The sequence below is a fragment of the Podarcis liolepis genome (genome assembly GCF_965112155.1).
Source record: "Podarcis liolepis genome assembly, chromosome: 12".
Lineage (NCBI taxonomy): Eukaryota > Metazoa > Chordata > Lepidosauria > Squamata > Lacertidae > Podarcis > Podarcis liolepis.
Window position 1 is genome coordinate 2,664,951 of NC_139563.1, and position 27,571 is coordinate 2,692,521.

The window sequence follows — 27,571 nt, forward strand, 5'->3', positions numbered from 1 at the left end:
TGGGTTCCTTGGGTTGGCCAATCTAATTCACACAGAGTTCTTAGGCGTTCCGGCGTCATTGTGACACCATAGTCTCCGCTGAATCCTTTTTTAAAATTGTTCAACATACATTGAAGGGGAGTGACATTCCCGGTCGATGCACCCCCACCCATATTCAGTATGGCCCTTTACAACGTCACCACACCAAAAATTCACAGACTCACAGACTCAATTCACACTTTGTCCGGACGGTGCCACTCTTCCCAAACATACAACTTTCGCTGCAGATTGTGACTTGCCGCGGTCGCCCGGGCGAAGAACTGCACAACCCTACTCGCGCCTGACCAAGGGATACCTAAATCCCGGCCGCTCATTCATCCATACAGTCACCCTGTAACATACATGCACAATGAGTGCCTCTTTCGCCAGACGTTGTACAACAAACTAACCACCCAACAATTCCGCCCCCCTGTCTCTCTTCTTAATACCTAAGCGTGACTGGACACCAAGGGCACACTCATTTTCCTTTGTCCAGGCACACTGCGGATGTGATCAAGATCCGCCTTCTCCTTAATTATTAAATAAGGAGGTTATCCTAACGGGACCCGTTGTCATTTACTCACCCACTGACAGCCGATTTTGTGACTTAGGAACCTCGATTCTTGAATCCGTTGCTCTCCTCCAGGATGCAGACAACAGAGGGTCAAGTCGCCTTCTGTCCTCCTCCGAAGAAAAGTTCGGGGCGCGCCTTGGAGGCAGGAGATCCGTTGGCCCCCTGCCGTCCCTGCCCAGAGGGCAAGGGAACTGCCTCCTGGTCAGGACTTAGGGTCCTTAAGATCCGAGTCACTTAGGCACCAAATGAAAGGGACATCGGCATTCAGACCAGGAATGTAAAAATCAGGCAGCAAGTTTCTTAAAGAAGAAGATTTTTATTGGTTTTGTCAAGACAAAAGCAAAGGGTGCATTTCAGAAAAATGAGAAAATGCCCACCCCTCCTTGGGGGTAGGCTACCTATATACCTTCTTGCTAAGCATAGTCCAGCCCCTTGGCACTTCCCTTTTTAATGCATATTCATCATAGCTCTGCCAATCAGATTGGCGGTGGCCGTGTTCGGTTCCAAGCTTGCCCTATCCACTAGATGGCGCCAGAAGCTTATAAACTGCTTAACCTATTTACTTAATTCCACTAACTACCCCTGAGCAGATGTTTCCCAGAAATGTACCGATGCATGTCCTGTGGTTTTGACAGTTTCTCTCTAAGAGGTATACCTGGACTTTTTGAGGTTAGCTACGTCCTGTTTGTCAGGGGTCGTTTCTCAGAAATGGCTTAACCTCAACTGGCAAACTTCCTGCACCTGCAGAATCTTCCTGTGACCTACTTGCTGTTTGCAAGGCTTGCTGTTTGCAAGGCAAGAGAGAGAGAGAGAAATAGTTCTAGCTGCTTGCGTTTATGAAATGGCTTCTAGAGGCTAAACATGGCTCTGGCCTGGCTCTCAACTGGTCAGCCTGACCTTCACTCCTTCATCAGCTCTTCCACCCTTTGAATACACAGAATTTCCTCCTTCATCTGTGAGGGGTTTGGCGGGTTCCCCCATAGCATGGCCCTGCTGCCCCCACAGGGCACAAAAGATAATATTTATCGCGGTTGTTGTTTGTATACTGCCCTTCACCCAAACATCTCAGGGCCCTCAACTGCTTTTGCTCCAAAAAGCCTCTTCTCTCCTAATCTCATATAAATTGAGGCTGATTTCATTACTCTTCCATTTTACTGCGATCAAAACTCTTGCTGCCGCCATCACATATAAAACGATACCCTTCCTCTTTTGTGGAATATCCAAATCTGTTATTCCCAGGAGGTAGGCCTCTGGGTTTTTATTGAAAGAGATCTTTAGCATTTTTTGCAGTTCTGCATGGATACTCTCCCAGAATACCTGTATTTTCCTACATGTCCACCACATATGGTAGAATGTTCCTGAGTCTCCGCATCTCCAACAATTACTTGACACATTTGTATACATTTTTGAAAGTTTCCATGGTGTAATATACCATCGATGTTGCATTTTTTGAAAGTTCTCTCTAATCGTGTAACAATTTGTGAATTTCCAATTGATCTTCCATAAATTTTCCCATTGGGCCATGGTTATTGAATGGCCAAAATCCTGGGACCACCTCACCATTGCCACTGTCCAGTCAAGGAGGAGTCGGTAAGTTTTGGAAAGAGTTTTTCTTTTAGAATTTACAAGATCAGATTCGAATCGGGAAATTTCTACTGAGAACCCCTTTTGTTTGTCAGATTTAAATTTTTCAAATAACTGATGGTATTGGAACCAGTCTGAAATGTGTTCTCTTATTTCCTCAAATTTTTTAAATTTTATTTGGTTATCTTCATTTTTTAGAAGTATTTTATATGTTGGCCAGCTTTCCTGAGTATTTTTCCGTTTTACTGCTACGGCTTCTATTGGAGAAGTCCAAACCGGGACTTTAGGTTCCATCAGGTCTTTATATTTTTCCCATACAGCAAAGAGTGACCTTCTTATTATATGGTTGGTAAAATTTTTATGAATTTTCGCTTTTCCATATATTAGGTAGGCGTGCTATCCCCAGCGGTTGTCAAAACCTTCCAGGTCCAGGAGGTCCGGATCCTGCAACGTGCACCAATCTTTTAGCCAGGTGAAACAGGCTGCCTCATAGTAAAGTTTTAGGTCGGGTAGGGAAAAGCCTCCTCTCTCTTTTATGTCTATTAAGATCAGGTGTTTAATCCTAGGTTTCTTCCCTTCCCACAGAAATTTGGAAATTTCTCTTTGCCCTATCTTGAGACAACCTGCTTCACCCAGTATCGGAATCATTTGAAATAAAAAGATTAATTTTGGAAGCACATTCATCTTTATAATGGAAATCCTACCCAGAAATGTTAATTTTAGTTTACTCCAGGTTACCAAGTTTTTTCAAATCTCTAGCCACGTTTTGGTGTAATTATCCTGAAATAAGTTTATGTTCTTGGGGGTGATCCAAATACCCAAGTATTTCGCTTTTGAGGAGATTTTCAGGCCCAATATTTTTTCTAAGTCATCCTTTTCTTCTGTGGTTACATTTTTAACAAGCATTTTTGTTTTTGTTATATTCAGCTTAAAGCCTGTCACTTCTCCAAATTGTTTAATCAATTCCAGCACTCTTTTCAGATTTTCTTTAGGGTTTTCAGTCATAACAAGTAGATCGTCCGCCAAAGCTTTAATTTTATATGTTTTGTTTCCCAGAGTGATGCCTTTAACAAGCTGATCCCTTCTTATCTGATTGTTCAAGGCTTCCATCACCAAGATAAATATCAGTGGAGATAGTGGGCAGCCCTGTCTGGTTCCCTTGTTTATTTTGCACTCCTCAGTAATTCTTCCGTTGATGATCAATTTTGCATATTGTTCTGATTAGATGGCATTTATTCCTTTACAAATATTTTCTCCCAGTCCGATTTCTTCCATTAATTTTTTCATAAACTTCCAGGACACGTTATCAAAAGCTTTTTCAGCGTCTACCAACATAATAGCTGCTGGTTGCCAAACTACAACTCCCACCAGCCCCAGCTAGCCTGGACAAAGGGCCTGGTGCTGGGAGTTGTAGTTCAGCAGCCTCAGGAGGGGCAAGGGTTCCCCACGCCTGCCTGAAGGGACGGCCCCATCACATTTATATCGGGAGGCATTTCCAAGGGAAAACTCTTGTCAGTTCTTCCACCCTCTGAATACACAGAATTTCCTCCTTCATCTGTGAGGGGTTTGGCGGGTTTCCCCAGAGCATGGCCCTGCTGCTGCCACAGTGCATAAAAATGAAAGATAATATTTATTATTGTTATTGTTTGTATAGCGCCGTTCACCCAAACTTCTCAGGGCCCTCAACTGCTTTTGCTCCAGAAGGCTTCATCTCTCCTAATCTCATATAAATTGAGGCTGATTGTGGCTCAGTGTCGAGGGAAACCTTCCTCTACTGCCAAGAGCCCCCATATCTGAGGCCAAGATGGAGGCCCTGCTGACAACCTCTTTCCCAAAAGCCCAGGGGGGAGAACAGATCCCCCGTGATGCCAATCCCTGCTGTATGAAGCCAGTCGGCTTCCATGGATCCATTTTGGGTCCAGATACTAGGAAAGGGAGGGTTGTGCAACTAAGGACCTTGATTCCGCATGGATCCGACTTGTGGGGAGGCCGCAGGATGGGTTGGACTAGATGGCCCTTGGGGTCCCTTCCAACTCTGCGATCCTCTGCTTAAGAGCCTTTTTGGAGTGAATTGCTGACGAGTGGAAATGGGTTCCCACTATCTCGCAACTTTGTTATCCCCCTGAAAGTGACCCTTGTCCCCTTGCACTTTGTCACTCCCAAATACCATAGATAAGAGGAGAAGTGGCCTCTGTGCCTGAAGCAGACTTGTGCTTTAAGAGGGGACCAATGCAAGTCGAGACAAACTCAAGCAAGAGAGCCACTTGGAGGCAAGATTCATCCGTTTTCCACGTTTCTGGTAAGACGCGTTTGCACATTAGAAGTGGTCACGGCTTCTTTTGTTGTCAAAGGCTTCTTTTGCACGGCTGCTGCAAACCGTTCCAGCTGGCATATTGCAGAGGGGACTTGGTGACGGGATCTTGCGCTGATGATGCCCTCACCTCCTGCTCTCTGGCTCTTTGGAAAGGCCACGAATCCATCCTGATTTGGCCCAGACTTGGAGCAAATGAGTGAAGGCTACAGCGAAAGGCTCTCCTGGGCTTTGGGGTGGGACTAGGGGGACCCCTGGCCTGACTCCTAAGATGCTGAGCACCTCTGCTGCTGCCAGTTGCTTCCTTGCAGGAGGGATGGGGCAGGCGGCTGTGGACCATCTGGGCAACTGCATCCTGGACATTTCTGTGTGTTCCCTTGGTTTGTTTTACCAGTCTCCATCAATTAATGAGAAAGTATTTCAGTCATTGATGGCATCCCCCATTGTTTATTCTCCTCTGCTCTCTGCCCCTTTCTCCTATTTTAAGACTGCCGCATGTGTGAGATTGCTCTTAATCCTCGCAATTTGGGGGAGACCTGCATCAGATCTCTTTCTCTCCCTCTCTGCCCTACCTTTCCTTTGGCCTCATCTTGGGGGAAAGCTGGGGGTGTCAAGAGAAACTGAGGGATCTTCAAAGGGTTAGCACCCTGCCCACTTTCTGCAAGCACAATCAGAGCGTAGGTGGAACTCAGCTCCAGCTCCAGTTCTGCTATCTCACACCTTTGGCTTTCCCTACTCTTATAGGAGGAATCTTCCCTCCTTGCAAAGTGATGGAATGAAAGGTCTGCTGCCCAGGAAGAGAGGCTGAGAGCAGGTGGCAAATTGCAGAACCCATTTCCTTGTCAGATCTGTTGTGCTGCTGAAATGTGTACTGCCTTGAACTCTGTTTAATTGAGGTGACGAGAGTAGGCATTAATGTTTATTTTTCTAATCTAGCAAGAATCAAACTTCCTAAGAGTGAATACAAAAATGTCAATCATAAACAAGGTTAATATAGAATACATTAAAAAAACATAATGAATATAGAATACATACAAGGCAGCAGGGCATACATTGAACATGTAGACAAGGTTTATAGTGATTGCAGCTAAAGGCAGCAAGCTTGAAATCTCCTTAGCAGATTTTGTGAGCACAGGCAAAGTCTTGACACTTAACCAGGGTTTGTGTTTGTTGACTTGGGCAGAAAGAGATGCTCATCCAATTTGCAGATGACACTGAACTGGGAAGGGTAGTGTAATGAGTATGGGTTGCTCGTGTGTAAGTTGCCGCCTCTCCTGGCTATGTTGCCTGGTTAAACCTTTCTGTCTGGACAGCCCTTCACTTCGTGGCTGCCTCTGTTGCTAGCAGAATCCGTCAGTGGGCATTTCTTAAACCTTTTCCAACATAAAAGTTGTTTGACGCCAAGTCTCCTCCTACTCTCCCTGTGCGGAAGTCTTCTGCGCAGGGAAGTCTTCTGCGCATGGAGGGCGTGGGTAGCGGAGGACCCGTTCTCTCCCCGCTGGTGTCCGGTGAAGAGTCCTGGAGCCCTCTCGCCGATTCCCCCATCTGCCCCCCTTTATCCCTGGTGTTGCGCTGATTTGCTTCCCCATCTGCTGAGCTGCCTCTCTCCCTGCTGGGCCCTTCTCCAGCATCATTTGAGAGCCTTCCCTCCGCCTCTAGCTCCGATGTCAGTTCCCTGACAGGTAGTTAATACTGAAGAAGAGAGAATCAATATTCAATATGACTGTAACAGACTAAAGAACTGGGGCAATACTAACAACACTGATTTCAATGGGGATAAAATGTCAGTTTCTGCACTTAGAAGTAATAAACAGGTGCACAAATATAAGATGGGGACACCTGGCTTGCTGGCAGTATATGTAGAAAGGATCCAGGGGTCTTACTACACCACAAGCTTAAAATGAGTCAACAGTGAGATGCAGCAGTTAAAAAAACACACACCCTAATGCAATCCTAGGCTGCATCAACAGAAGTCTAGCGTCCAGATGAAGGAAAGTAATAGTCCCACTCTCTCCTGCCTTGGTAAGACCTCACCTGGAATACTGTGTCCAGTTCTGGGCACCACAATTTAAGAAGGAGGTTGACAAGTTGCAAGGTGGTTAGGATGACCTTCCCTAGTAGAATATCACACTAGGGAATGTGGTGGGATGAAGAGCTGGGTGCTGGAGGCACCTAATGCCCCATCAGGTGTGGTCCTGGTCTCCTTGAAGAAGAGAAGAAGAAGAGTTTGGATTTGATATCCCGCCTTTCACTCCCTTTAAGGAGTCTCAAAGCAGCTAACATTCTCTTTCCCCTCCCCCTCCCCCACAACAAACACTCTGTGAGGTGAGTGGGGCTGAGAGACTTCAAAGAAGTGTGACTGGCCCAAGGTCACCCAGCAGCTGCATGTGGAGGAGCGGAGACGCGAACCCAGTTCCCCAGATTACAAGTCTACCACTCTTAACCACTATACCACACTGGCTCTCTTGGATGTGGGGGTAAGGATACTACTCTGAAGGAAGCCCTCCTTGGATATCTAAATTTCTACAAAAAGGGAAAGAAATAGGAGCAAACATGAGCAGCCTTGTCTTGTAAGCTTGGCCCTGCTCTTCTCCCTTTTGGCAGCTTCAAGATTATTCCAGCCACACTCTCCTGCCAAATCTGCAACTGTTTCTGCCAACCCATTAATAGCCTGGCCAGTAATCTGGCTGCTGCATTCTGGACTGGTTGATTTTTCCAAGTGGGGCTGGATCTGGTGTGCAGAGTGCAGGGAGTTCAGACTGGGCTCTGCCAAGTAAAGTGAAAGCAAAAGAGGCGAAGGCACAGGGAACTCAAGTTCACAGCCGGTCAAGGCCAGTTATAAGGAAGGTTTCTCCCCAGCCAGAGCCTTTCCCAGAAAGGGAGAGATTTCCTTTCACCAGTGTAAATACATCCCACACTACAACTGGTTTGGGTTTTTTGGTCAGGTGTGTGTGTGTGTGTGTGTGTGTGTGTGTGTGTTGGAGAAAACAATAATTTCATAAAACTATCATTTTGATTATTCCATTTACTTCTTGGTTTATGGCCTAGTTAAACTGAAAAGGTCTCCTGCCTTTTACAGTACAGAACTAGCTGCTTTTAGGGACTGCATGTAGTGAACGTCCGTTCCAGAACACGGAAAAGAATAAATTGTTATGGGCTCTATGGTGGTCACCGTGTGCCTGAAAAGAGAATCAGCTAGACAGGGCAATTGCGATTAATCTTGAATTGTTTTGCAGACAGATGGGAAAGGGTATTGGGAGACATTTAATGAACAGGAAACATAGTCAAAGCCTTAATAAAGGCACTGGAAGTGGTTAAATGTAAACGGATGCTTTAGCTGAGATTCCTGCACTGCAGGGGGTTGGACTAGATTACTCTAGGGGGTCCCTTCCAACACACCTGGAGTACTTTGTAAGGTTCAGGGCGCCACAGTTTAAGAAAGATACTGACAAGCTGGAACGTGTGCTGGGGCAGGAGACCAAGATGATGAAGAGACAGGAAACCAAGCTTTTGGGGGAAGTGGTTGAGGGAGTTGGGTATGGTTAGCCTGGAGAAGAGAAGATTGAGACATGATATGAGCGCCATCTTGAAATACCTGAGGGGCTGACACAGGGAAGATGGAACAGGCTCTTTGCTGCTGGTCCAGGGGGCAGGACCTGAACCAGTGGATTCAAATGTCAAGAAATGACTTTCCAGCTGAGCATTAGGAAGAACCTGCTGACGGAAGGAGCTGTTCGACTGTGGGACACACTCCCTTGTTGTTGGGTGGTGGTCTCTCCTTCCTTGGAGGTTTTCAAGCAGAGGTTGGATGGCCACCAGGGATTCTTCAGCTGTGTGTTGCAGGGGGTTGGACTAGATGACCTTTGGGTGTGCCTTCCAACTCTACAATTCTGTGTTCCTCTACAAAAGATTTTCTACAAGTTATTTGACTCCCATTGTGCCATAAACTTCTTGGTGCAGCACAAGTAGTAATATAAGAGAGCAGCAACTTCCATTTCAGCTTGTATTCATCACGATCAGCGCTGCTTCCACTGCAGTTTGTTTCTGCCAAATACTACTTTGTGTATCTCGCTGTTAGCTATGGCAGCATCATTCATGATTTCTGCCATAATTATTGTTGTTGTTGTGTGATTTGGCTGGCTGCATGTATGAGTTCCCCACTTTGATAGCCTCCTTGAATACTGTGCTAGATAGCTGGGATATAAAACTGGTGGTGGTAGAATATTTCTCTACCATCCGAAATGTTCTCAGCAGGCACAATTCTCAGCCAAACAGAAATTCAGTGTAGGAAGCACCCAGTGGTTGTTCCTGGAAAATATTGATCTTCCCTTCCAGCTCCTGTGATCCCTTGTGCCCACCCAAACCCTTTCCAGAGGGCCTGGATAGTGTAGTGTCTGCCATACAGGGCTGCAGTGGGATTCTCCTGACTTTGGGCCTGGGAATCCTGTCCAAGCAGAGCCCCCATTGGCACATGATCCCTTTCCCAGTTTCAGGGTGATTTCCCCTCCCTCTGCAGTTCTGTGTGACACAGTCCCCTTTGTTCAGGGATCACAGGATAGAGTTTTCAGCTGCTACAGGGGGCTGTGGATGGGAGGGAAGCAAGAAAATGATCAGTTGCACAAGCTACCTTCTACATGTGCAACTACTGCATACAAACGTCTAATCATTCCCCCCTCCCTTTTTTTGGCCTTGACGGCATGTTGGCATCAGTCTTTGGATGGTAATGCTAATCTTCCTGTTTTGCCCACACGCTTTGAATGCCGAATAATCTTTCCGGAGTCCTTCATACCTCTTGTTTCTTGCAGGGAGGTGAAGGCAGGAGAGCAACCTGGACCTGAGCCATGGACAGATCAGACAAACCAGTTGAAATACCAAACCTCTAATCTCCCCCACCCCTGATGAGACATTACCTCCCCCCCCCCTTTTTTTTGGCCTTCCTCTTTTCCCCACACGCTTTGCATGCCAAATAATCTTTCTGGAGTCCTTCACCTCTTGTTTCTTGCAGGAAGGTGAAGGCAGGAGAGCAACTTGGACCTGAGCCATGGACAGATCAGACAAACCAGTTGAAATACCAGCCCTGGGCCGCCCATTCCAGCTGGGGATGCTGTACGACTGTCGTGAAGATGCCCTCATCCCAGGTAGAGCTGGTGCAAGGAAGAGCTTATACAGTGGTACCTCGGGTTAAGAACTTAATTCGTTCTGGAGGTCCATTCTTAACCTGAAATTATTCTTAACCTGAAGCACCACTTTAGCTAATGGGGCCTCCTGCTGCCACCGCACCACAGCTGCACGATTTCTGTTCTCATCCTGAAGCAAAGTTCTTAACCCGGGGTACTTTTTCTGGTTTAACGGAGTCTGTAACATGAAGCATCTGTAACCTGAGGTACCACTGTACTGAAAAGCAAAAAGTACTCATATCAGGATTAGCAGTCAGCCCAAACATTGCAGTTTCAGTGCTAAATGTGCTCCTCAAATTCATTTTCAACATCTCTTCCTGTCTGCTTCCACATCTTTTGCCAACGTTTGTGTTCCTTTATGTTCTCTTCATTTGGACAAGACTTCCACTTATTAAAAAGAAGTCTTCTTGCCCCTGATAGCGTCTTTGCTCCTTAACCTTGCTGGCATCGTCTTGGCCCAAATCATCATCTGCCAATAAAGATTCAGCAGGTGTGTTCTGTTTCAATTTTTTAAAGCTTGCTGAAAACCTTTGTAGTCCACCAGGCCTGTGCAGACCATTAAGAATACATCTTTCCACAATGATTACTGTAGGTAAAAAAACAGGACTTTTATTCAGCCAGAACCTGCCAGAACTCAGTTCTGGCACCTCTCAGGTGGGCACCATTGCATTATAAGAGAACAAGGGAAGCATTCATGGAGAGCTCTGGCATCTTTTTTTCTTGAAAAATACCACATTAAACATAAAAAAAAATCCCTATACAGGGCTGCATTCAGATGTCTTCTATAGGTTGTCTAGTTACCGTACTTTTCTCTTTGGCTCAGGGGGTCACATAACTCCACACCCTCCAACATTTCTCTGATGAAAATAGGGGTGTCCTAAGCCTAGGGGAAAGCGGAACATTCAGGGATCAAATCAGAAACCGGGATGGCTTCTGTAAATCTGAGACTGTCCCTGGAAAATAGGGACACCTGGAGGGACTGTAATCCATTGTGGTGTTCCTGTACCAATAATTTTACAACTTTCACCACTGTAACTAAGCCAAGTTTTACTAACTGTGTTTTCTGACTGCTGTATGGAAAAGGACATAAATATGACCCTTGGAGAGTTTTTAAGTAAACCATTATGAACTTACCAAACGTGGTCTTTTTCAATGCTGGGGTTGGGGGGGACTGTTTTGGAAGGAACTCAAAAGCACATGTTTTAAAGGTCTAACAGCCTAAATTTCCACACATTGCTTTGCTGCATATTTTGTGATTTTAAATCTGCTGGGGTTCTCTCACCAAAGTGTTTTGTCCCAACTTGGATCTTGGCCCCCAGGGAATTCTCCTTATGTATACCCACTTTTTCAATGCCAGTCAACAACTAGCACCAGCTCTCTAGGGCCTCAAGCAGGAGATGTTCACAGCCCTAAATGGTGGTGACGGAATCTTATCCCTGCTGCTGAGCCAGTGCCCACCCCCTTTCTGAGGCCTGTACAACAGAAGCTCATGAAATGTTCACACTTGTTCCACTATCATATCTGGTCAAATATTTTCCCTGCCTTTTGCAAAGTTTTACAAAACTGCACAAACCTCTTTCTTTGTGGATGACAGTGGAACAAAATTCATGAGTGCAGACATTGTGGACAGTGATAGCTCTATTTTAACTCCTTGTTTCTCTGTACACCCTTAGGCATTAGGCTAATTGTGTTCTACATTTGTATGAGCATACTCAAGTCTTGCATATTTCTCTGCTTTATCCCAGGAATCACCCTTTGGGACCACAAATTGCTTCAGAAGGACTTGTGTATCAAACCGCAACCCAAGGCTGAATATGAAATCATTTCATCTGACTCCATCGATGATAAGGCCTCTGCCCTCAATGTCTCAGCATCACTCAAGGCCAGTTTTTTGGGGGGATTGGTTGAAGTGGGTGGATCAGGCAAATTCCTTCAAGACACCAAGAAGTCCACAAAACAGGCCAGAGTCACTCTGCAGTACAAAGCTACCACCAAGTATTCACAGCTGACCATGAGCCATTTGGGAATCCAAAATGTCACTTATCCAGCTGTTTTTGAGCATGGCACAGCCACCCATGTTGTCACTGCCATCTTGTATGGAGCCCAGGCTTTCTTTGTGTTTGACCGAAATGTCTCCTCTTCTGAGTCTGTGCAAGATATACAAGGAAGCCTCCATGCTGTGATCAACACTATTGTAGTGTCTATCAAAGGGGAAGCATATGTCGAGATAGAGGAGAAGGAGAAAGCCCAAACAGAGAATTTCAGCTGCAAGTTCTATGGGGATTTTTCTTTGGAAAGTAATCCGGTGACTTTTCAAGATGCCATGAAAGTCTACAGCGATCTGCCCCAAAAGCTCGGGGAGCGTGGAGAGAAGGCTGTGCCTGTCAGAGTTTGGCTGTACCCATTGACCAAGCTAGATTCCAGAGCAGCTAAGATGGTGCGTGAGATCAGCTTAGCACTGATCTTTGATGCTCAAACTGTCTTGGAGAATCTGAATGAGATCAACATGCGATGCAATGATCTGACTATGAATCCTGTTGCTGAAAACTTCCCAGAATTAAAGAAGAAAATCAATAGATTCAAGAATCTCTGCAAGCAGCACAGGCAGACTTTCCAGAAACACCTGGCAGGAATCCTGCCTTTGATCCGGGGAGGGGGGAAAGAGGAAAGTGTTCTGGTGGACATTTTAATGTCCATTAACCAGTCTCCCTTCAACAGCCAAAGACTCAGTGAGTTTTTGGATGCCAAGGAACGAGAGATTAATTTGGTGAATTCTTACCTTAGAATCCTAAGTGGAATGGAAGTAATCTCTTCCCAGAACAAACTGGAAGAAATCGTGCTAAACCCTGTGAATGAGTTTGTTGTCTCATTTACCTTCACTTCTTTACATGATGAGGAACCATTTTTAGCTACCTTACAAGACTGGCTTCAGAAAGATTTTTTTCAGGAAACAGCAAATTCCACCAGTGGCCAGTCAACACCCAAGAACAGTCAAGCCTGGTTTGAGCACCAAGAGAGAAATCAGAATGCTCGTAAAGCTGCCAAATCCATTACACATTTTGCCCAGGTCAATAAATCAAATGAGAATACCCGGTTCCTTGTGGCTTCCGTCCCAGATCAAAACAAGCCAGGTGCTTCCATTTACCTCTATGAAGATGGGGAGATGGTCAACAGCAACTTTGAGCTGCCCTCAAAACCTCTCCCTCCCATGGTTGGCCGAATTGGACATGAGAGCGTGCAGCTGACATTTCAACCAGCTGAGTATGGGAGGGCTGCAATCTCCAGCTATCAAGTAGAGTACAAGATTGCAGGAGAAGAAAATTGGAAGATTGTGAATACTGACGACAGTCAGGAGACATTCCAAGTGAGAGGGTTGAGTGCAAACACAGAATACCAGTTTCGATACAGCGCTAGGAGCAAACCAGGACTTAGTGAGACCAGCAACGTGAGTAAACCTGTACAGACACTTCCTACCAGCCCTCCTGGGAAACTGAGAGGGATAATCGCAGAGTCTTCGAAAATCAGTATAGCCTGGGAGAGCCCAAAGATCATTGGCCAGGGAGCTGTTATAAAGGAATACAAAGTGGACTACCGTGAAGAGGCTGGAGAGGCAAAAAGCAAGGACAAAGATGAATGGGCTGAAAAAAGAACAGGGAAGAAAACAGAGTTCTGTGAGATTGATGGTCTGAAGCCCCAGACACCCTACAGATTCAGAGTCTCAGCCATGTGTGCCGGTGGGGCTGAGAGTGAGCCCAGCAAAGAGATTGAGGTTTCCACATCATTGAAAGGAGACGAGAAGAAAGTAGTTTCTTGTAGTAGAAGAGAGATTGAGGCTTTCACATCATTGGAAGGAGACGAGAAGAGTAAATACCTCCAAGACAGCATCCTGGTGGAGGATGGACCACCAGCAGTGTATGCTCTGCCCCTGGAGCCCGTACAGGATGCCTCTGGATCCTGTCTAACATACCAGCTAGGGAAAGAGAACATTCAGGCCCCCAACAAAGTGATTATGGTGATGGGGGCAATAGGGTCAGGGAAAACCACTCTCATCAATGCAATGATCAATTATGTCCTGGGCGTGCAATGGGGAGATAAATTCCAATTCAAACTTATTCATGAAAATACCAACAGAAGCCAAGCTCAAAGCCAAACATCAGAAGTGACTGCCTACGTTGTCCACTACTGCAAGGGTTTCCAAGTCCCCTATTCCCTCACCATTATTGACACTCCAGGATTTGGAGACACAAGAGGAATAGAGCATGACAAGTTGATAATAAATCAGATCCGGGAGTTTTTTTCCTCCCCAGGGGGCACTGATCATATAGACACCATCTGTATTGTCGTCCAGGCCTCTTCTGCTCGTTTAACTCATGCACAGAAATACGTCTTTGACTCTGTGCTCTCCATCTTTGGCAAAGATATAAAGGACAACATCCAAGTCCTGATCACATTTGCAGATGGACAGACCCCTCCTGTTCTCGAGGCCATTAAGGAAGCCAATGTACCATGTGCTAAGGATGCCAAGGGCACCCCTGTCCACTTCAAATTCAACAATTCAGCACTGTTTGCCAACAATCTTGTGGAGCCTGGACGCAACTTCAGTTTTGATGAAATGTTTTGGAAAATGGGCACCATGAGCATGAAGACCTTCTTTGATTCATCCCACACACTAGAAGCGAAGAGCTTAACATTGACAAAGGAAGTGCTCAGGGAGCGAAAAGAGCTTGAAGCTGCTATTGAAGGGTTGCAGCCCCAAATCAAAGCTGGACTGGCCAAGCTGGAAGAAATGAGGAAGATGCAGGAAGCCCTGGACAAGCACAAGGTTGACATGGCGGCAAACAGAAACTTTACATATGAGGTAGAGGTAACTGTACCAGTGAAGAAGGATATATCTAGCACGGGAGAATACGCAACTAATTGCATGAATTGTCATTTCACCTGTCACTATCCTTGTAGAATTCCTAGAGATGAAGATAAGCATGGTTGTGCAGCTATCAATAAGAGGACAGGAAGATGCAGCGTCTGTCCGTGCCAGTGTGTGTGGAATGTGCACTTCAATCAGAAATACAGATTTGAATATACCACAAAAAGAGAGAGAAGGACCTATGAAGAACTGAAGCAAAAGTATGAACGTGCCTCTGGTGAGCTGATGACCACAGAGAAATTGCTTGAAAAGCTTAATGAGGACTATGAAGAAGTGAAAGACATCTTAGAAGAGCTCATCAAGAAATCATCTCAAAGCCTCCAGCGCCTTCAGGCGATTGCACTGAAGCCCAACCCACTCTCTACCCCAGAGTACATTGATCTGCTCATCATGTCCGAAGAACAGGAGCTGAAGCCTGGATATCAGCAGCGAATCTGGTCCCTGAAGGAAGTGAGGAAAGAAGCTGAGTTAATACAGAAAATTGCCAACAAGGAGCCTCTGCTGCCTGGAGAGCAGAAGCTGTATGATCAAATTGAAGTAAAAAAGGCCTCTCGAGGAGGCAAACTTAGGAACTGGGGGGAAGTTGTTCCAAACTGGTTTAAACAAGGGGATATATAGCTTTTCAGGCACGCTTTGTTTGCTTTTGGCTATCAGCAGAGAGCTCAGGTTCTGTGAGTGTAATTCAGACCAGAGTCTCTTGCTCTCTGTGCGTATTTGGGTGAAGGTGGCTGTGAAAACATTTGCAGCTGTTGTGAGGTGAGCTTATCCACATCTTCATTTGCCCGACCACTTTTGCTCGGGGAAACCTGATCTTTAGTGCTGAATCAGAACTAACAGCAATCAGGTTTTCCATGGAATGCCATTTGTTGTGATTTAGCGCTAAAGAGCAGGCTGGGGGAAAGCAGTGGGGCAAAGGCAAAATTGCTTGGAGCTGTGCCTGGAAAGTGTGAGACGAGAGGAAAACTGCTTGGAACCATGCTTCCCAGGCACAGAACAGACAGAAGTGTGAACGAGCCCTTTGTTGCTGCAGACAAAATGCTTCCCAGTCATTGTTCCTACCACCTTATTGTCTAATTGGTGTTGGGTGAAATGCTGTTCTCTCCAGGGATTTGTATTATCTCCAATGACTGCCAATAATAATAATAATAATAATGATGATGATGATGATGATGATGAAAGTGAATGGGGCCTGCTTCTAACCACCCCAGCATAAGAATGTGCCCATAAATCTCCCTGCCCTAGCAGTCTTTGGAACGTGATTGAAAACTTGGGGTGTTGCAGGATTGACAGGAGCTGCTTATGGCCCCTCTGTTCTAGCAAGCATTTGACCTGCCTGATTGATCTCTCTCCCATTCTGAGGCATTGCTTATTCTGTATTGTTCCTTATCCATAGAATCTTAGAATTGTAGAGTTGGAAGAGACCCTGAGGGTCATCTAGTCCAATGCCTGCAATGCAGGAACTCAACTAAAGCATCCATGACAGATGGCCACCCAACCTCTGCTTTAAAACCTTCAATAAAGGAGAGTCCACAATCTTCAGAGGCAGTCTCTTCCACAGTCAAACTACTCTTACCATCGGAAGGTTCTTCCTAATATTTAGTCAGAGCTCCTTTCTGGTAACTTGAATCCATGGGTCTGGTTCCTACCCTCTGGAGCCCTTCAGATAGGAAGATGTTCCTCCTGTCTCCTCTTAGTCTCCTCTTCTCCAGGCTAAACATACCCAGCTCCCTCAACCGTTCCTCATAAGGCTTGGTTTCCAGAGTATATTTTCAACTGGCGACTGATTGGAATCTCTCTGTGTGTGATTACTTGTAATATTTTTTCTTTCATTTTCTTATTGCTAGCCATCTAGATGTCTTTTTGAAGATCCAGTAGGATATAATTTCTTTTTGAAGACATTTAACCCTGGATATATCTGCATTTTGGGGTAGCATATTCCATTGCTCTTTGTACCAGCAGTGCCAAAGAGGCTCCCTACCAAGGAATTCCTGGAGCTGAATCAGAAATCCAGTCAGAAGGATCCATGCCTAGAAGCCATATTCACCAGCAGGCGACTAGGGCATGACCAGATCACCTCTGCTGGCTGACAACAAGGCCAGACCAGATCCTGCCTCTTTCCCTGCACTGGGAGACTGCTGAGAAACTTGACTGCCGGAGATGTCTTGTGCACTTTGCATTTTGAACGCTGCACGCTGTAACCACAACTGCCCACTGATTTCTCCCATGTTTGGGGAGTCATGTTTTACTGCTCCTTGCCTGCTTCCTGCAGCTGTGCCGTGAAACAGCCTCTAAATACCGTATTTTTTGCTCTATAAGACTCACTTTTTCCCTCCTAAAAAGTAAGGGGAAATGTGTGTGCGTCTTATGGAGCGAATGCAAGCTGCGCAGCTATCCCAGAAGCCAGAACAGCAAGAGGGATTGCTGCTTTCACTGTGCAGCGATCCCTCTTGCTGTTCTGGCTTCTGAGATTCAGAATATTTTTTTTCTTGTTTTCTTCCTCCAAAAACTAGGTGCGTCTTGTGATCTGGTGCGTCTTATAGAGCGAAAAATACGGTAAAAGCTACTCTGTTCTTTAAGAATGGTCTCATCAGTGTCTCCTGAGCAGGGCCTGCGCAAGACATTTTGCTACCTGAGGCGAATTACAAGATGGCATCCGTTCCTCATACAGAAGTCGGACCAGCAGTTGGACCTTAACCCAGCCTGACTGCTGAGAGAGTGTCTCCACCACACCTGAGGCAGCACGATATTTTGTAGGGCCAGGAGGACATGCTGGGTAGCAGAGCTGGGCACCACATTCAGTTGAAGCCCAAATCCTTTCCCCAGTTATTTATAATTAAGGTTTTATTCAGACTTTTCATATTACATTTCATTGAAAAGCAAACTGATCTAAAGAAGAAGAGAAGGAAAGGTGCAAAGTCCTCTTTGACAGGTAGATCTTAACTCTTATCCCACACAGAAGGAGGTGGAGCCTCCCAACTCTCACCTGGGAGCTTCTCTTTCTTCTCCCAGCTTCCCACCTTGGAAGATCCTTACTTCCCAGCCTCTCACACAGGGTCCTTCAACAGCCAGCCATCAACCCAAATCCTGAGCCAGTTCAGAGGGATCTGGGCTTGGGTCAAATTGGGTTGAGACAGCCCCAGATCAGGTCGGGCCCCTCGCTGCGATCCAGAACTGTCAGGTGGCCAAACTGATGGTAGCACCAGGCAAGCTTCTGTGGAAGAGTCTGCCCATGAACCTGCCTTACTCCAGAGAAGTCCTTGGGGTCATCTTTCCCTGCATTCTGACTGGCAACGGCTGCCTCATGCAGAGGTCTCTCAAGTCCTAGTCCAACACTCTAACCACTACTCCACACGGACTAGGATGGTTGGGAAAGGGCTCCCCAGCCGTGACTTAGCCAAATGGCTCAGTTTCAACCATTTGTTCAGATTATTCTAAATCCGATTGCAAATGTATTCTGGTTCATAAATGCAGTCATTTCAGGGCTTTCTAATATCCTGCTAAACTAGAATTGGTAATATGTGAGATTTCCCCCTGTCATTAACAAGTCTGTCTCCTGTGAGCGTACTCCAGATTCATCGACTAGATTTAGCTAACACCCCGGGATCTCCATTGGCAATCACACCTGCAAAAATGGAATCTCCCCATTGTCTATATGCATGCCCTGAAATGGAAGGCAAGAAATTTGCTGTTGGCGTGTTTCCCCCCACACATTGCCTCTCTTCTGGTATTCCCCCTCACAAGGCAAGCATCACACAGCAGGGGGGAGTGTGTGTGTGTGTGTGTGTGTGTGTGTGTGTGTGTGTGTGTGATCCTGGCCCTCCGTTCAGGACAGGACCCCAATGGCAATCTGGGAGAGTGGAAGGGGGACTTTTCAAATGAAAACCAGTTTGCAGAAGGTGACAGCTGATCCCCTCTAGGATCGGTGCTGCAATGACATCTGCAGTGGCGAGAGGAACTGCAGTTACTGAATCTGGATCCATGGCAAACTTTGCAATAGTCTTCTAGTGAAATGGAAACAGAGACTGTGTTTTGCAGAAGCTTGGTCCATTTTGGGGGCAGAACAATCTCCAGCTGCAGAAGGGAATGGTTGGCAGGGCAAAAGAGATCAAGCTGCTCTCCCTTTGAAAGTCAGCAGGTAACAGGCACACACCAAATGAGTTTCTCCTGACATTTCCCATAACCTCCAACATTTCTCCCATGAAAATAGGGACGTCCTAAGGAAAAGTGAGACATTCTTGGATAAAATCAGAAACTGGAATGGCTTCTGTAAATCAGGGATGTCCCTGGAAAATAAGGACACTTGGAGGGTCTGATTTCCAAGCAAGCAAGTCATAAATTTCATAAATTGCACATCCTGTTCCCATATCGGCCTGCAGTACAAGAAAGGAACGCGCCCATTCTTTTAATGCATGTCAGTCACAGAAACAGCACATCATTTTACTTAACAATATCTATTTTAACAAAAGTGACTGCAGATTAGCAAAGCCAAAAAAGGAAGAAGCTGCTGTTAAGTTGTGGGTGAACATATCAGATGACACAGCGATTCTTCAAACAGTTCTTGTTTATTCACAGGCCAAAACAGAACTGAAGGGTTCAGCCAGCCTGCTTATATAGAGCTCCAGTACAACGCAACTGTAGCAACTTTCTGTAACTATCCAATCACTGAATGTCACTTTCAATCCCTTATTTGCATACGTGGACCTGAATAAAAACTATCTACAGTATCCCCCTGCTGGCCCAGTGAGAACTTCAGTACATAACACATTTGGTCTGACTTGCCTGCAGGAAAGTGCGAGTTGCGTGACAACAGGGCGTCAGAGACAAGCCCATACTCCACACCTCGCAGGGGCATTTCTCCTCCAGAAGTCGGATCTTTCAGGCTCACTTTGAGGGGGGGGCTGGGGAAACGGCCCCTTTCCAGGCACGAGCTGCCCACCCACAATGCATTTTGCATGTGCCAGAACAGGGCTGGGTTTAGGTTTGATGAGGCCCTCAGCTACGGAAGGTAATGGGACCCTTTCTATGTCCAGCTGTCCTTTGTAAACAACAAATGGTCACTGTTTTTTGTGTTGAATATATGCTATATGGTCATTGATGGACCTCATAGGTATCTAAAGCCATTTGCACATAACAAAATACGTGGGGGGTTTTCAAACTAATTGTTGAACTGAAATACAATTAAGAAGTATATTTACAGTGAAGTATCAAGAAGGCTGATTGCCGAAGAATTGACGCTTTTGAATTCTGGTGCTGGAGGAGACTCTTGAGAGTTCCATGGACTGCAAGAAGATCAAACATATCCATCCTTAAGAAAATCAGCCCTGAGTGCTCACTGGAAGGACAGATCGTGAAGCTGAGGCTCCAAGACTTTGGCCACCTCAAGAGAAGAGAAGACTCCCTGGAAAAGACCTTGATGTTGGGAAAGATGGAGGGAACAAGGAGAAGGGGACGACAGAGGACGAGATGGTTGGACAGTGTTCTCGAAGCTACAAACATGAGTCTGACCAAACTGCGGGAGGCAGTGGAAGACAGGAGGGCCTGGCGTGCTCTGGTCCAGGGGGTCACGAAGAGTCGGACACAACTAAAGGACTAAACAACACAATTAAAAAATATATTAATAGTGAAATACAATTAAGAAGTATATTAATAGATAACGTTTGTAGGATTTAAGGAAGTTTTGTGATAATATTAATTAGAACTATTGTTTAAAAAGAAGGTAAAAGCAAAATAATATTGTTGTGCATTATTAATGGAAGAAATGTGAAAGAAGTGAGTAAAATGGGGGACTATCAGACAAGCTGAAGGAAGTCAAAAAGGAGAAATTGGTGATAAAAAGAAAAGATGTTTTAATTGTATAATTTTGTATTGGAAAATGAATAAAAAATATTTTTTAAAAAAGAAGTAGTATATTAATAGTGAAATAATTATTAAGCTCTAACTTAAAATGATTTTTTATTCATAACAAAATAATGCAAACACATTGGCATTTGGCAATAACAAAAGTTCCTTTAGAAACACCATTTACAAAGACTCATCATCTAGTCTCCAGAAACTTGCTAAAACATGAAATAATAGGTGTAAATATATGATCCAAACTACTAATAATTATAAATAGCAGGATGTAGGCACCCTATATATAGAAAGGAGCAAACCAGGGATATTTGAGGGGGCAGGCGAGCAGGCGGAGCCCATGACTTACATATAGGAGCCTGCACAACACAAAACGCTGTTGCTGGATGTAGGTTTTATTTTATTTGTTTTTTATCTTATATTTCGGAAATGTACATCCAGTTTTTTTTTTTCCTTTAATTCCCCCCCCCCCCAAGCTTTGGCTTGTTGAGCTTATACCTCGATCCGGCCCTGTGCCAGAATCGCTCAGCCTTGGAGGTGGATGGACGCGGAGCTCAGCATCCCACGATCGCGCCTCCTTTTGTTCCCAGACGCCCTTCAGGAGGGCGGGGAGAGCGGCGGGTTCCTGGAAGCTCAGCTGAGCGCGCTGCCGTGGCGCGCATCTCCCTCCTGATTCCCTGGCCAGAGGCGAGACCCGGGGAGACCGGGCGTGGGGAGCGCCTTGCGCTGTCCCCATTCAGCTTGCAAGAGGGAAGGGGGATCGGGGCCCATGGGCGATGCCAAGTCCATCGTCCGAGGTCCCTCCTCCTGGCACGAAGCCTGCCCAGGGCAGCAGGAGTCCTCACGCCCAGCCTGCGCTGTCCTCTTGCGCGAGTCTCCTCGCGTGATGCGCGAGGACCGGGACACAAAGCGGGGATTGTGGGGCCTGTAGAGCCGCTGCCGAGTCCCCCTGCGCCCCTCCCCGTCCGCCCAGCTGGGGCGCAAAAGCTCCGCCCGGGGGGATGGAAACGAAACCAAAGTACCCTCGCTGTTGCGCCCCGCGTTTGCGTCTGCCTCCCGCGGCCCCGAAAGGACCTGTGTGTCGCTCACTTTCGCCTTCGTTTCTTTTTTGGGCTCCAAAACTTCGGGGGTAAGATTCCGGGGACGCTGCTCCCGAGGAAACCCTTAGAGGTTGCTCCGCTCCCATATTTGGGGTCCAGAGTGCAGCGCGACTCTCACGTGAATAAATCGGAGTGAGGGGAGGTTGTGGGGAGGGCGATTTTGGCGTGTTAGCTAGGCAGCTGATTGCCGGAATGGTGCTCTGTGCCTTAATCCAATCTATCCTGATGGACGTCTTCTTTTTTTCATGCATTTCTTATTTATTGATTGACTAGTTTTATATATATATATAAAATAAATCACTTGAATAACATGCAAGAACCTAGGAGCCAAGTCCTAGGGGCTGAGGTCCCTTCGCCCCCCCCCAATAAAATATTTTAGGGGGGCAAGTTTATGGGCACTGCCATTCAAATGTCGTGTGGTCAATTAGGTGGGGCGGGGGTTACCTGGATGCCCAAATATGTTATTCAAGTTGGCACCCTTGTAGAAGAAGAAAGATAGCACAACTGAATTAAAATATACTGTAAATTAAAGCATTTGCATAAAAGAGAAGTGGTGGCAGTAATGGCAGTGGCCTGCTGTACTCTGGATTGTTCTGATTACCACCATTTGGTTGCCAAACCCCAAACCCAAAGTCTCATTTGGGTGCATTTTGGCTCGCCTGCTGCAGAAAGTGACCATGAGACAACTGATAATATCATTTGTCAGTTTTAGACTCTTAAATAGTAGGAGTTGCCAGGAAATTGTCCTGTTCACCTCTGCATAGTTCCATCTTTCAGATATCACGATATATTAATATATCGCGATGTTCATATCACAATATTGAAAACTAGTTATCGCCCAGCCCTACCTGTCGCCTTTGCGCTGGAGAAGTGGTGCCAATAGAGGGGCAGCGCCATCTCAGACAACATTCTGCCCGTTGGCAAAGAGATCTCGCCCAAAATTGTGTGAGATCTCGCAGAGCATGCCAAAGCTCATGCAGTGCTAACAATACCTTGTATGGAGCACAGTGCTAACAATACCTTGTATGGAAATGTTTGCAATACAACTACTAGAAGCATTGTATGGAAGCAATAGGAAACTGTTTGCATTAGCAAAGCAAAGGGAAAGAGGCATGTCTTCAGGATTAGGCAGGAATCATTCAACGCAGCTGATTTGCAGAGGTCATTGCCTCTCAATCCTAGAGCGCAAAGTTGCTTTGCTGATCAAAATGAGAAAAACCTTGTGTGCCACCTCTGTCTCCTTGAGGGAAAGGCAGTAAGAAGGGTAAACTTTTTTTAAAAAATGAACTACCGGTAAACATTTTTTTTGCCTATTCTACCTATTGACAAATTCTTATTTCCTCCCCTCCCCCCACAGCAGCATATATTCTCATAAAGTAATCAAGCTCAGGTGGTTCTGGATGTAAGTGATGCTGAAGCCACTCTTTCCCTCTTCCTCAGATGCAGAATGTTGCAGAAAATGCCCAGGAGATCAGCATCCAAACAAGGACAGAAAAGTTTGGTGACACAGCATTGTTCTCATAGCTCCCACCTGAAACAAGAACCACAACATTAGTCATTCATGTATTATTATCCTTCATGCTCCAAAAGGGGTCATCCACCCCCCACCCCCCTGTCTCTCTCTCGGCATTATTGCACCCCACGAGCACATTCCACACCGTGAAAAGTATGTGAGGAGGCTGCAGAGCTGAGCCAGTGAGGAGTGGAGCCCAGGAGGCAAAGGGCTGTGGCCAAGGGAGAGTCCTGAGGCATCTTCCTTCAGCTCCTGGGCCTGAGGGTCCCCATCCCAGATATAGGGCACCATTAGCTTTCTATTGCTTTCTTTGCCTCTGCTTTGTAACTATAATTTTAACTCTGCTATTTGATGCTGCTTTCCCCTTCGTTATATTAGGGGTTGACATCCAACATTAGACATATCCAGAGTGGGAGCAATGAAATAAATTGACTTAAATCTACTGATATCAATAGGTCTACTCTATGACTAATGACAGTTATCCCTCTTCCATTCAAGGAAGGAAGGAAGGAAGGAAGGAAGGAAGGAAGGAAGGAAAGAAAGAAAGAAAGAAAGAAAGAAAGAAAGAAAGAAAGAAAGAAAGAAAGAAAGAAACTTGGTTATTCTCTGATCCCAGGAGTAATTGCTTGGGTTCTTACCACTTGCATATGCACAGTTGTATTTGCTGAATTTCCCAGCAGAGCAGAGCTGTATGCGGGTTGCACCATAATCATCCTTTCTGGAACTTACAACCCTGAACTGCTCATAAGGTGGGATCAGAACCTCGTCCTCAATGGGGCAGGAAGAAAATTCTCTGATGAGAACCCCATGACAAGTGTTAATCTCAAAGATGGTTTTGGCCACAGGCTTTCCAACTCCCGATTTAGGATCTGCAGCGAAATCATGGGCAATCCATTCTTGCCGTGATGAGGACGTGAATTGACCGAAACGGACCGTATCATCAACAGTAGCACTGAAGTGGATATTTCTGACCCCTCGAAACACCTCGTAGCAGGAGGTGTTGGGGGTCCTCAGGTCCTGAAGGGCTCTGGTCAGGAGAAAGTGGAAGGTCTTGAAGTTGAAATTATTCAGGTAATATTCCTTGGATTTCCCAGCTTTTCTTACAGCTGCGTTGAAATCAGGATACAACTTGGGTTCTTCAAGGGTATAAGCCATGATTGCTGCAGCGTACTCTGGCTTGAGGTTTCTGGGCCAGTTACTATAATACATCAAGCTGACTGCTTCTCCCCAGGCTTCGCCATAAATTTTATTTTTGAGGAACTCGGTTTGGTTTAGCCGTGCAATCTCCTTCTCCATCTCACAGCGCACGTATTGGTCATCGAAGGAATCCAGGGCCATGTCAAGTCTTAGCTCGTTGCCTAAAAAACGGTCTTGTCTTGGGCTGCAGTTAGGGGAGACCTCAAGCAGAAAAGAACGAGATGGGTAAGTAGCTTAGCGTACGAAGAGGCTGGGAAGGTGAGACTTTGCGATGGAGGCTCCTATCACAGGTCAAGTTACGCAGCATGCCTGACAGATGGCCATCCACCCTCTGCTATAAAACCTCCAAAAAAGGAGTGTCCTTTAATCTGTTTCTACTCTATTTTTGAAAGTTTTAAACTCCAGTTAAGATTGAATTCTGGACTGAAGCCCACCTTTGCCCCCTCCTCCACCCTCCAAGGTGCCTTTTCATACCTGATTGTCTCCTGTGAAGATTCCCATCAGATGCAACACCAGGACTCTGTGGAGAGGGGACTTCATTGTCCACACTGTTCGTTTTTGGGGTGAAGCAAGTTGGGTGCAGGCAGAGCGGATATCTCTATCTGCACGCTCGCTTCCATTTGAAACTTACTTGCAGCTTTATGTGTTTTTTCTCACAGAAACAGGAAACAGGCGGATTTGAGGTTTCATGGGCGGAGAGGAGGCGGGGGAAGCTTCTTTCCTCAATGTTTAACTAAGTTCATTCTAGCCAAAACATACCCAATGACAGGTCTCGTTTTCACAGAGATTCCTCCAGTAACAGGAAGAGGGAGAGGCTTGTTTCTCTACATCCTTCCCCACAACACTATCAAAGAGCATTTCAGTCTGCACTTCTGGTTTGCTACTCAGCCACATTAGAGGGGCGACTATTAGTATACAAAGCCCTCCATAGCTTGGGATCAGTTTACTTGATGGATTGGCCTGCCAGACTCCCATCTCTGGAACTGGGACTTTTCACAAGTGCAGAGCCGTCTTTCCCATTGGTCTTAGTGACTCATTGCGCCAGGGCGCTGGCCTCTCAGGGGCGCCCCAGCGAGTGGGGGAGCTGCGCGCCTTTGCCTCCCCTTTCCCTGCACGCCCGCCAGCTGTGCCCCCTCAACCATAGGGCTGGTGGATATGCAGCTTCCTTCCCAAGCCGCCTCGGGAGGAGAGCGATCCCTGCAGAGGCTTGGGAAGGGGTGACAACTCTGGGGAAGGGGCGGGGAGGGATCTTTGCACCACGGCACCGGATATGCTTAAGACGGCCCTGCACAAGGGCCACATAATCTCCCTCCTTCATTGGGCAGGCTTCTTTTAAACGTTGCTTAAACTTCCTTCCCACAGGCAAGCCTACAGAGACATGGAATTTCATTGGGTACATTGCTTTTAAAAAGCTATTGGTTTGTAGATATATCTTGATAATTCAGATATGTTTAATGTTTTTAAAGTCTGTTTTCATCAGTATTTTAAATTATATAGGTGTGTGTGCGTATCTTGCTAAATAAGAATAAATAAATACATGACACGCCACTGCACTCCATAGCTTAGGTTGGGGTTAGGGGTGGGCAAATTTTATCTTCATTTCTCATTTTTCGATTCTTAAGTCCAGTCCTCCACATTTCCACATCAATTTGTGAGTATATATTTGTTTCATGTCCTGCTGAAAATTCACCCCATCTTAGTTCAATTTACTCCTAACATACATAGATTTATATGAAAGTTTGTCTACCATACACAAGTTTCCAAAACAATTTCTCCTCAAATAATGCATTTCTATATTCCATTTTTGACAATACAGTGGTACCTTGGTTCTCAAACTTAATCCGTTCTGGAATTCCGTTCCAAAACCAAAGCGTTCCAAAACCAAGATGTGCTTTCCCATAGGAAGTAATGCAAAAAGATTAATCCATTCCAGACTTTTAAAAACAACCCCCAAAACAGCAATTTAACATGAATTTTACTATCTAATGAGATCACTGATCCATAAAATGAAATCAATAATCAATGTATTGTACTATTAAAATGAATAAGACAGTATTGTAGATAATAAAGAAAATTTTAAAAATTCTTACCTGCACTGATGATAGTCATTGGATGGGGGGGCTTTTATCCATTTCCGCAGTCACACAATGAATCAATCAATCAGTAGTTGAACTGGGTTCCACACAGTCACAAAAACTAACTGAAAAAGCCTCAAAAACAAAAACGCAAAATAAATAGCAAAAAATGCCAAATACAGTGGTACCTTGGTTCTTGAACTTTATCTGTTCTGGAAGTCCATTTGACTTCTGAAATGTTCAAAAACCAAGACGTGGCTTCTGGTTGGTGCAGGTGCCCCAGAAACAAAATCAACAGCTGCGTCGGACGTTCGGCTTCCAAAAAACGTTCAAAAACCGGAACACTTCCGGGGTTTTGGTGTTTGGGAACCAAGGCGTTTGGGAACCAAATTATCACTGTATAAACTTTTATATGCACTATTTGCCCTCTCATGTGCATTTTTACGCACATTATTTGGCTAGAGGACTGGCTTACAAAACCCAAAGAAGTGAGAATTCCAAAGATGGCTGTCTTTTGTTTTTCACGCTCTTCAAGAAAGTGTGAATTAGGTTGGTTCACCTTTAAATATGAACTGGAGCCAGTGCGGTGTAGTGGTTAAGAGCGGTGGACTTGTAATCTGGTGAACTGGGTTCGATTCCCCGCTCCTCCACATGCAGCTGCTGGGTGACCTTGGGCTAGTCACACTTTTCTGAAGTCTCTCAGCCCCACTCACCTCACAGAGTGTTTGTTGTGGGGGAGGAAGGGAAAGGAGAATGTTGGCCGCTTTGAGACTCCTTCGGGTAGTGATAAAGCGGGATATCAAATCCAAACTCTTCTTCTTCTTCTTCAGCTGCAGAAGGGAATGGTTGGCAGGGCAAAAGAGATCAAGCTGCTCTCCCTTTGAAAGTCAGCAGGTAACAGGCACACGCCAAATGAGTTTCTCCTGACATTTCCCATACCCTCCAGCAATTCTATGATGAAAATAGGGACATCCCATCCCATAATGATAATTTTACTGTTTATACCCCACATCTTACTGGGTTGCCCCAGCCACTCTGGGCAGCTTACATCAAATATAAAAACATAATAAAACATTAAACATTAAAAAAAACACCCTTCCCTATACAGGATTGCCCTCAGACGACTCGGGAGTCGGATAACTCCATACCCTCCAACATTTCTCCAGTGAAAATGGGGACATCCTACAGAAAAGCGGAACATTCTGGGATCAAATCAGAAACTGGGATGGCTTCTGTAAATCAGGAATG

The 27,571-nt window shown here is 45.7% G+C and overlaps 2 protein-coding genes and 1 long non-coding RNA gene across 4 annotated transcripts in view; 2 read left to right on the top strand and 1 right to left on the bottom strand.

Moving 5' to 3' along the window:
• The window catches only part of LOC310689312 (verrucotoxin subunit beta-like), a 29,339-nt gene extending 12,587 nt beyond the window's left edge, over positions 1 to 16,752 (top strand). Inside the window, exons 2-5 of the mRNA XM_083466870.1 lie at positions 4,349 to 4,475; positions 9,493 to 9,625; positions 11,410 to 13,476; positions 13,527 to 16,752. Coding sequence (XP_083322996.1) covers positions 9,529 to 9,625; positions 11,410 to 13,476; positions 13,527 to 13,528 — 2,166 coding nt within the window. The 5' untranslated portion in view covers positions 4,349 to 4,475; positions 9,493 to 9,528 and the 3' untranslated portion in view covers positions 13,529 to 16,752. The remainder of the gene's footprint in view (positions 1 to 4,348; positions 4,476 to 9,492; positions 9,626 to 11,409; positions 13,477 to 13,526) is intronic.
• Positions 1 to 27,571, top strand: part of LOC310689593 — a 43,848-nt gene that overhangs the window by 14,224 nt on the left and 2,053 nt on the right. The gene's annotated exons all lie outside the window — the stretch shown is intronic.
• Positions 20,526 to 25,745, bottom strand: LOC310689465 (erythroblast NAD(P)(+)--arginine ADP-ribosyltransferase-like). Of its 2 annotated transcripts, XR_014517441.1 has the most exons (4): positions 24,723 to 25,745; positions 23,690 to 24,449; positions 21,099 to 23,069; positions 20,526 to 20,991 (listed from the first exon to the last, which is right to left on the bottom strand). XR_014517441.1 is itself a non-coding variant. In XM_083467229.1 (3 exons), exons 1-3 carry the CDS (start codon positions 24,786 to 24,788, stop codon positions 22,975 to 22,977), a joined length of 921 nt encoding a protein of 306 aa, XP_083323355.1. In that variant the 5' UTR covers positions 24,789 to 25,060; the 3' UTR covers positions 20,526 to 22,974. The 2 variants fall into 2 exon arrangements, 1 of the variants encoding a protein (XP_083323355.1); XM_083467229.1 differs by having other exon boundaries at positions 20,526 to 23,069; positions 24,723 to 25,060.